Consider the following 11,150-nt stretch of genomic DNA (forward strand, 5'->3'; position numbering starts at 1 on the left):
CAAAAATCTCATGGTAGTCCTTCATTTTTATCGCCATATCAATACCAAACCCTAGGTAAATCTTGTAAAAATAGAAATTTTTGAGATATACTAGAATCTTCCCTAAATTATCTCTTATTTTGGTAGGTGAGAAAAAAGAAGTTAGGGAATGCATAACCACTCTACAACAACTTGTCTCTCCTGTGGAAAGATAAATTGCTCTTCAAACACTTGCACAATTATATTTAAGCTTTTTTTTACATTATATAAATAGTGTGAAGAACTTTCTGAAATTAAAAACATATTGTATGCAGAGTAGCCATCTGAAAGAAAAATATTATAGAAAAAAACTTCATATTATAGAAAAAATTGTATGCAGAGTAGCTTTAAATAGCCTTTTAAATTATAGAAACAAATTTGTTATAAAAATATAGAACTCTCTACTCTTTTTTTTTAATTAAAATAGTCATGACTTGGAATGGAATCATAATAGACTGGGTACCTTGATTGTTTTCTTTTGGTTCTTGAATGAATTAATTGAAGAGGTTTTTTTTTTTCTTTTGCAGAATCTACTACAGTAAAAAATGTAATGGCAAGTGATCTGTCAAAAATGGGTTCAACAAAAGAAATCAAGATACATTGGTGACAAAGGGAGTTGTAGATTCACTTCTTGAAAGGATTTCAAATTGCAACATTGAATCCAAATTAGCAACAATTAGCTCACTTCAGAATTGGAATCTATATTTAAAATTATTTTGGAGCTTCTTGTTTATATTTTCTCTCTGCTGTGTAACATGACCAAAGATGTGATTCATATGCACACCCCAATATTATTATATAAGAAAAGAATATATACAACAGTAACTGATGAAACAGTTAAGAAGAAAACTATAGAAAACTAAACTACAGAAAACTACCGCTAGTTACAAAATAACTACTCTAATAATATTAGCATCCCATAGGAGTAGTGATTGGTTAGCATTCCCCCCTTAATCTGAAGGGACATCTGTCATGCCAAGCAGTAGTCGGAGTCGTTCAAACTTTACACGGCCTAATGCTTTGGTAAATATATCAGCAATTCGCTCTACAGTGGAACAATGTTTCAAATGTATGGTTTTGGTCTCAACATAATGTCAAATCAAGTGATATTTGGTGTTGATATGCTTGGTTCGATCATGAAATCATGGATTCTTGGCCAATTGAATCACATAATTGTTGTCAACAAATAAAGGCGTTGAAGTCATCGGTTTTTCCTACAAGTCCTCAAGAATTTTCTTGAGCCACACAATTTCTTTGTTGGCTTGAGTTGCTGCTACATATTTTGCTTCAGTAGTAGAGTCAGTAGGAGCTATTTATTTCTTTGATCTCCAAGTGACAGCTATTGATCCAAGAGTCATCAAATAACCAGAAGTAGACACCCCATGTTCTTTGTCAACATCAAAATCCGAGTCAAAATAGCCAGTAAGATGAAATTCTGATACCTTTGAATATTTGATGTCGAGAGTCTAGGTTCCTTTTAAATATTTTAGCACTCGTTGTGCTGCAGTTCAATGCCCTTCACATGGTTTATGCATAAACCTGGACAAAATTCCTACTGCAAATGTAATGTTAGGACGAGTAGTGGTGAGATAAATCAAACTTACAACAAGCTGCCTGTACTTGGTTGGATCTTCAAAAGCCTCTCCATCATTGGAAGAAATCTTCAAATTTCACTCTATTAGAGTGGAAACAGAATTATAATCTTGCATTCCAAATCTACATAATAACTCTCCAATGTATTTCTTCTAAGAAATAAAAATGAGCTTAGGATTCTGAATAACTTCAATCCCTAAGTAATAATGAAGTAAACATAGGTCAGTCATATCAAAAACCTTTTTCAACTCTTTCTTAATGCAGACTATATAATCATCATTATTTCCTGTGATCAACAAATCATCAACATAAACAACTAGATATACAACTGACCTACCAACTTTCTTGACAAATAGAGTTGCATCATCTAGATTGAAGTTCTTGTAGTTTAAATTCAAGAGGTTCTCAGTTAATTTTTCATACCATGCGCGGGGTGCTTGCTTCAAACCATACAAGGATTTTACCAATTTACATACCTTTTGTTTCTGACCTTTGACAACAAAACCTCCAGGTGCACCATATAGACATCTTTCAAATCACCATTCAAGAAGGTTATCTTAACATCCATATGATGTATATGCCATCCTTTTTGTGTTGCTAAAGAAAACAGAGTTCGAATAGTGCCCCACTTTGTTGTAGGGGCAAAAGTTTTTGTATAGTCAACACCCTCTTTCTGAGCATATCCTTTTGCTACAAGTCTTTCTTTATGTTTTTCTAGTGACCCATCAACTTTATATTTGTTCTTATATACCCACTTCCAGCTAATAGGTTTGGTTCCAATTGGAGGGTTCACCAACCTCCAAGTTCCATGTTTAATGAGATCATCATACTATCTTTGCATTGCAGTTTTCCATGCATCACTAGTTGCTTCTTCTTGAAAGGAAGAAGGTTCATCAACAACAAAAAAGTTTAATTCAATATCATAAGAATTAATATTTTCTTTATTTTGTTTGGCAGAACTTTATGTCTTTGTTTTAGGATGCAAGATAAAATCTTCATACCTTCTTGGAACTTTCCTTGTTCGCATTGATCTACGTACTATTAGATTTGATACTTTCTTAGGTTCAAGAATCTTTGAATCAATTTCTTCACATGCTTGTTCAACAACTGGTTCTGATTCTTCAGCATTTCTATCATCTTCAAACTATCCTCATTCGCTATATCCTCATTCTTTGGAACTTCCAAAGAGTGACTTGGAACTTCCAAAGATTGACCTAGAAAAGGAACCCCCCCTTCAAGAGTTGGAAGTTCATTATCACATTCATGAAAGAATTTATGAAAGTGAAATCTATCAAGATGAGCAAGCTATGTGTTAATAGTAAGGTCATCTTTGTCAAATTCAAGAAATATAACATCTCTAGCAATAATAAACTTTTTGTTTGCATCATCATATAATCAATAAGCTTTGGAAGTATTAGAATATCCCAAAAAAATGAATTTTCTACTTCTAGCATCCAATTTATTTCAGAGTTGTTCAGGAATCAAAGCATAGCAGGTGGAACCAAAAACTCTAAAATGCTTGACAGTTGGAAGATGGCCATGCCACATTTCATAAGGAGTCTTATTTTGTAGTGCAGTAGAAGGACTCCTATTCTTTATGTAGACAACACAAAGAACTGTTTCTCCCCAAAACATTAACTTAACATTCTTAAAAAACATCATAGATCTAACCATATTCAGCAGTGTCTTATTCATGCATTCTGCCACACCATTTTGTTGTGGATTATAAGGAACAGTGATCTGGTGTTTAATACCATTGTCCTGCAGATATTCTTCAAAATCCTTAGATGTATACTCACCACCATTATTGGTTCTAAGGGTTCCAATATTGAGTTGAGTCTCATTTTAATCCACAAATGAAAATTTCTGAATGTATCAAAAGCTTGAGATTTTTCTTTTAATAAATAAACCCAACACATCTTGGTATAGTCATCAATAAAAATCATTAAATATTTAATGCCATTTGTAGATGGAACAGGCATGGGCCCACACAAATCAGAGTGAATAAGGCCTTGCTTTCTAGAAACTCGAAACATAGAATCATGAAAAGGTTATTTACTGTGTTTCCCTAAAATACAAGCATCACATTGGGAAAGTTGTCTTGGAATAGTAGGGAGCCCTTGAATTCCTTATTGTTTCAGAAGTCTGAGGCTATCATAACTAATGTGACCAAATCTAGCATGCCATAACAAGCTGGAAGACAAATTACCTCTATGCTGAGCCAAATTTGTAGTATTATGAGAATTGGATGAGATATTGTGTCATTACAAGCACACGATCAGAAGCTCATCTCATCTCAATGATGCCATCAAAAATATGTATTGAATGATCTTGTTGTCTAATATGCGCAAGGGATATCAAATTTCTCTTCAATTGTGGAAGATAAAGAACATTAGAAAGTATGTAATCAGCAAGTCCTGGTAATTTAAGTCTAACAGATCCAATTCCTAAAGGTTTTAACTGAGACTTGTCTACAAAATAAACTACTCCATCAATCCAAAGGTTACAATGTGCTACAACATAATGAACAAACTCTAGAGGATTACCTTTGTCTGGTGGCTGCTCTTTCTTGTCACGAATCTTCTCCCAAGGAGTTCTGCAAAGAGTGGCACTATGACCCATTTTTCCACATCTATAGCACTGCATAGATTGTTTGTCTCTTAACTGGATGTCTTTGTGTTGGTAGTCTCTATGTTGGTGTTGAGGCTGCGAATGTTGTCTATCACCTTGATGATTTCTACCCCCTCTTCCTCTAGATTGACGACTGCCACGACCTCTACTGCTAGTGTCATGTCTAGAAGATTCATCTTTGGATGTATGCCCCTGTTGTGCAAGACGTAGAGTCTCATCATTGGAATGTGATGCCTTCTTCCCAAAGGCTTTTTCTCTCTCTGCAATTTTCTCCACAATTTTATCAAATGTTATGTCTTTCATCTTTTCAGTATCTTGAAGAGACTCAAGATAGTGTGAATAGGTAGGATACAGGGCTTTAATAAAAGCAGTGAGTTGTAGATCAACTTTTACACCAGTGGCCCCAATATCATGATAAAGAGCTCTGATTTCAGAGGCTAACTTCATCGGATCATTATCTTGCATCTCTAAGTTGAATAATTTCATTAATAATTGTATAATTTCAAGCTCTAAATGAGAATCATAAAGATCTTTGAGTTTTTTCAAATCTTCAAATGCAGTCTTACAAGAGATTATATTTCTACTCACCTCTTCACTAACGGAGGCAGCAATCAAAGCATAAGCCTTTTTGTCTTTACTCTTCCAGAAGATGAGTTCTTTTGCATCTGTAGGCTGCTTTGGCGCTTCACTATCACCTTTGCTTTCACAGACATCATCCCACATATTATCAAAAATAAGAGTATTCTTAACTTTACGAAACGATTCATGATAATTCTCTTTACCAGAAAGAGCTATTCCAACAATTGAAATTAAAGAATGCATCAGAATGTACTATTAATTCTAAAACTTTGTTTTTAATCTTTGCTGAAGCAAATTTGCAAAACATTTACTTCATAATCACCACTAAAACTCCATAGTATGATCACAGACTTGTAATCATCCTATTCATCTACCCATAGTTTTCTTACAGGTTCTGTAACTTGGCCCCGATACCACTATAACAGGCCCACAGATGTGATTCATATGCACACCCCAATATTATTAGATAAGAAAAGAATATATATAGCAGTAACTGATGAAACAGTTAAGAAGAAAACTGTAGAAAACTAAACTACAGAAAACTACCGCTAGTTACAAAATAACTACTCTAATAATACAAATATCTCGTAGGATTAGTTAGCATCCTATAGGATTAGTGATTAGTTAGCATGCTACAATTGACAATATATTGGAGCTTCTTGTTTATATTTTCTCTCTGCTACAATTAACAGTATACTGTAGACAAGGAAGATTTAGGTTTCAAAATGGGATTATAGATCTTTCTTTGCAAACTTCATATGTTGATTTGAGTTGATTTGTTTTTTTTTTAATCTTTTCCTTTTTTTAGACATATATGCACCTACTAATATAATCTCTTCTTTTAATTATTTTCCTTCACCATTACACTTTGGGACTAATTTTAATTATCTTTGCTTCAATTATTTTATGGTCATTTATATGTTCTAATTTTTTATTTAAATGACACTTATAAATTTATAACATAAATAAGCTTGTAATTAGCTTATTTTTCTATAAAGTCTAACCCCCTAAATATTCAATTATACAACTGAACTTTATCAAGAGCTTAAATTGTAATTATTTTAAAACATTTAATTTTTTTGTTATTTGCATTTATTGTAGAACATTAATTCTTGGGATTCTAGCTATCAATGCCACTGATTCGCTTTTTGAGATTTCATTAAATAGATATCTTAAATGTGCAAATATATTGGTGCATCCAAATGAGCAAGTTAAACTTGCTGACTTTGGTAGTTACAAACAGGTCAGAGACCTACAAATTATACTTAATTTTTTTCTCTCTTAATGTTGCATAACATGAATGTTCAATTGGTGGGCGCATTTGATTTTGATGTTCCATACAAAGATTGTAAACATCTTCCCCTTAAATATATTTATATACAAATTCCTGTTGGTTATAATGGTTGTTTGAACCTCGTTATGTGGAGCCTTGTAATATGGTAGGTGTTTCCCATTTATTAGACTTATCGAGAGTTGGATTTGAAAGGGCTACTATACTTACGACATCAGATTCTTGGGTATAAATATATGTTTCTCTATATAAAAAAAATAAATTTATGTGTTAATTGCCTTTGGTGTTCTTAGGAGATTGGCTAGGATTTCTAGGAGATGGCTAAAGCATGAATAGTGCTTAAATAGGGTGAAACAAATTAGGGCAATGCCCTTCAGTGGTTTCTAGGAGATGGCTAAAGCATGAACAGTGCTTAAATAGGGTGAAACAAATTAGGGCAACACCCTTCATTTTATGGCACAAGCTTTGTCAAAGCTAGGCACCTTCTTGAACTGAGCATTATTTTTAATTTTGTTTAGTAATAGTAAGAAGAGAATCGAACAAAAAATATTATAAATTCTAAGATATTATTATAACTCCCGAAATATATATAGTTTGAAATTCAAAATTATCATTTTATATATTTGAAAGTCTTAAACTAATAATTTTCTTGTTTATTTTTTTTTTTCAATAAAAGTGGATTATTCCACTAAACTTTTTTATTAATATTTTTTATTTTTTATTAATATTGTATCAAATACCATGAGCTTGAACTCTCCTCCAGACAATGAACATGAATACTTGAAATGAAAGGGGAAAGCAGGAATAATTATCATCATAAAATTTTACAAATTTTCTTGTTTATTTGTTCTATATCATAAGTTAAATTTATAATTACTGTAAAATTTGCATATATACTATATCATAAATTAAAATTTATAATTACTGTGATATTTTCATATATAAATATGAAGTGGGAATTTATAATTAATATTCATATATAAATATGAAGTGGGAATTTATAATTAATATTCATATATAAATATGAAGTGGGAATTTATAATTATTATAAATCTTACTATTTGAAAGAGAATTGGATGATATGCAGCTAGTGGAACCTTATCTTTAGGGGCTACATTTGTTGCGTCTCCTTCTTCAAAGCAAGAAACTTTCAAGAAAACGTTTTAACATGGCCGCTAAGATTGCTTTGTCTCACGTCAGCTCCTTGTTTTGATGTGCTCTCTTCTACTGGAGATATTTGCAGCATGTTTCCTTGCCCAATACCTATTGTGGGGCATTCTTTTACAGGCTTCCTTGGGTACTCACTCATTTAAACTACCTTTATTTGCAATATCACTAAAACATTCAAATCCAAAACTACTTTTAATCAGCATAAATAGATACAAAAATAAATTTAGCTTATCTGGTTTCTGAACACAGCTGTTTGAAGCGTTTTGAACTTCTTGTACAATAGTTTGAATTCATTCATTACAGACATAAATTTAGCTTATCTGGTTTCTGAACACAGCTGTTTGAAGCGTTTTGAACTTCTTGTACAATAGTTTGAATTCATTCATTACAGACATTTGCAATCCACGTCCACCTTTGCAGCACTGGGCAGGAACTAAGCTGCCCTGCAGCCCTTGTTTATAAGGTGGGGCTGAGCGTGTAGTGTGTTTTGCAGACACCCGGGCGTTTTCTCAGGCCATATAAAAGAAAGTTTTGTAGTTGCGAATACAAACAGGTGAGTCCAACCCTGTATTTTGTCTACATCTTGCCTTTTTCTTCTTTAGCTTTGCATCATACCGTTATTTAAATACCATATGCAGCACTCTTTTATAATAAGGAAGCAAAATATTGAATGAATAAGTTGATGCAAGGTGTGTTCTTATGTGGTGCATAAACAATTGCAATGAGGGCATGCTATTCAACCTTCAAACCTCCTGCAAAAGATGCGCCAGATGTTTGGCTTCAAACTATCTTCAAACGCCCAGGCAAAAGAATTTTGCAACACTGCAACTATACACGTAGACATAGGAATATATTAGGCTTAACAATATTTTGCCTTGTTCCTGTTCAGCTCTGCATCATTTATACCAAAAAAAATTAACCATTCTTTTTTTTTTTTACCAAAAATAGAAAGGTAGCGAGGAAACGGACACAAAAGGAGATAGTGTAAAACAAGTCTAGGAAAAAGGAAAGTGTGTTGTGAAGCTAGGATGAGGTGTTGAAAAAAAGTTGATATATGAAGAGTGGGATAGGAAAGGATGCTTAAGTATTGAGAACATTATGAAAGTTTTTTTATAAGAATAGAAAGAATAAAGTGAAGATTAGATTAAGGGAGTGAGAAAATAATTGAGAATTTTTTGTTTTGATATTTGTGAAGAAAAATGAAAGATAATAGAAATTTTGCATCATTACTTTTTTTTATAGAAAATCAAATGGAAGTGTTAAATAATGGGATCACTTAGAAATGAAAGACATAATCTTTTATTTGTATTCACAATTATGATAAACAAGATATAGGTATGAAATATAAAAGTAACAAAAATGCATTAGTGATTTGATCTATAAATAACTTTTATGGTGAGCTAGGAGATGAATAATGTGAAAAAAAATTATTATTGGAAAGGAAACAAAAAAAATAAATGTGTACCTATTTTTTATTGAATTTTGAGATTAAAAATAGGTTAGACAAGTTTTAGAGATACTCTACATTGCATTTGGGCACTATAACGTGACCTTTTTGAACTTGGACACTATTGTGCAATGAAAGGAACAAATTACCCCTCCTAAGTGCTTCTAACTTAATGTAGCTTATATTTTTATAACTTTACATATATTTTCTTGCATATGTTCCCTATTTCTATTTATACATGTAAATCCCTCATGTTGCCTCCACATATTGATAACCTTAAAAGCTAAAGTATGATACCAAGGGGCAAAGGGTCTGTTGAAAGAATATTTTCTCAATGTAATCACCATGTTGAAGGATATGATGGCATTCATGTTACAATGAAAAATATTATGATTTATAGTTTTAAGAGTTGATTTCTTCTTGAAATGAATAAAAAACTCCCATTTAATATGAATGAAACAAGTAAGAAGTTCATCATATTTCAATATTTTTATGAAAATGGATGAATGGTCACAAATAATAATCATAACAAGGTGATTGCAATTAGTGTTGTAGAGTGGATTATACAAACCTATTGGTGACAAACTGAAAAAAACTCAAGTGCGCTTATTAAGGAGGAGAATAAAAGTGTACATCATCATGACAAGTTTGGACACAAAATATTAGTATTTTATGCAATCAATAAGACTAAAATAGTTAATAGATTTTCATCTATTCAAGAACATCAATATGCATGTAAAATATGTCAAATATGAAAATAATTTTTTCCAATTCAAAATTCGTAAAGCATAATGTACTAAAGGAGATATGACTAGATACATTTTCATCTATGTGGTCCATTTAAGACACCCATTATGTTTGGATGAAATTATTTTTAATTTTCTATGATCGATTTTTTTCTAAGAAGATGGTTTATTTCTTAAAAAATATAAATGAAATTCATTATCTTAGTTGATAGCATTAAAATCATCAAAAGAAACAACTATTTGCGCAAAACTCAAGATTCTCAAGTATGATAAAAAAAATAGGAGTTTACCTCTATAAGATTTTGTGATAATCTAATCACTTTGTCTAGGAGCTAGGTGCATGAAGAAAATTATAATAGTTGTAAGCTCATAAAAAATGGTGCAATATGTAAGAACACAAAACTATTCTAGAGTAGAGGGCATTAATAATCAAATCAAAAATACTAGTCAACCATCAAATGATTGGATGATGCACATTTAATGGGAACTTAGATGAATGATGCACAAAAATGACATTTTCAATTGATAGTCATGAATTTTAATTTCAATAGTGGATAAGTCAACTCATTCTAAATATGAGGTCAAAAGTTGAATTTCCCATCAATGGATTAGTTTACTCAACTTGACTAATAAAAAGGTGTCTTTGGTTGAATAGAGATGGAAACTAACTATCACCAATCAAGGATTGATAATGAGATGATGCCACTTATATACTTAAGTCAAGATGTACATGTCATTATTAGCTACATAGATGAAGAAAATTAATAATTAGTGGAAAGGATTTGAATAGGATAGTGATGTGTATTTCCCAGTCAAAATGTGTTATGTGATACTAGGAAGAAAATATGAGTATTATAGTGTATATTCTTACCTAGCTTTTGTCAAAGAACTTATCAAATGTCACTCATGTGGAGGCATGGCCATGTAGAAAACCTTGGTACTTGTGAATTTTATGTTGTTGGCTATGTTGTTTTTTAATTGATTCCTACAAACAAGAAGAAAATTAGATCTACAAAAAGAAAAAAATATGTATTCTTTTTGGCCATAATAATGATTTAAAGGCACATAAACTAATTTTTAAATTATTATATATTTCTAAAACACTTACTATTATAAGAGACAATCTCATAATGAGGAAAAAACATGTCTCCTCAATAGGTTGTAAAGATATTGATATAATTGTATGGATAACTGATTGCAATAATTTTGAAACAAGTTCCAATCCTAAAAGAATAGAGATTAGGAATATGAGCTTCAAAAGAATTAGATTTTGGACACGTTTTGATGATGAAACAAAGTGATAGGGCAAGTGCAAGGTAATGAGTCACAAATTCGTGGAAGTCCGTGCGTTGGAAAACGTGCTCTTATAAACGGGGGCCCATTTATGCTTTGGGCTCCCGAGCCGAAAGGTAATGGGGGTCCGAAGCAAAAAAAAAAGCGGGCCCCCATTTTGTTCTAAAATGGGGGCCCGCTTTTAAACAAAACGGGGGCCTGTTTTTTAGAAATGGGGGCCCATTTTTAGAAACGGGGGCCCGTTTCTAAAAAACGGGCCCCCGTTTCTAAATGGCATTTTTCCTTTTTTTTCCACAAGCCGCCCTTGTTTGAAAATGGGGGCCCATTTTGTGGAATTTGATTCCACAACCCGCCACTTGGCTTGGGATTAGGCCCAGGATAG

At 32.2% G+C, this 11,150-nt stretch overlaps 1 protein-coding gene across 1 annotated transcript; it reads right to left on the bottom strand.

The window, feature by feature from the left end:
- Window positions 1–3,897: 3,897 nt before the first annotated feature.
- LOC131074052 (uncharacterized) lies at window positions 3,898–5,064 on the bottom strand. The gene has a single exon (XM_058010601.1). It carries the CDS (start codon window positions 5,062–5,064, stop codon window positions 3,898–3,900), a length of 1,167 nt encoding a protein of 388 aa, XP_057866584.1.
- Window positions 5,065–11,150: the final 6,086 nt, after the last annotated feature.

Source organism: Cryptomeria japonica, chromosome 9, assembly GCF_030272615.1.
Source record: "Cryptomeria japonica chromosome 9, Sugi_1.0, whole genome shotgun sequence".
In the NCBI taxonomy this organism is placed as follows: domain Eukaryota; kingdom Viridiplantae; phylum Streptophyta; class Pinopsida; order Cupressales; family Cupressaceae; genus Cryptomeria; species Cryptomeria japonica.

Bases quoted from the DNA above. Each gene is read 5' to 3' on its own strand.
- LOC131074052 (XM_058010601.1), bottom strand. From the start codon at position 5,064: ATGCATTCTTTAATTTCAATTGTTGGAATAGCTCTTTCTGGTAAAGAG.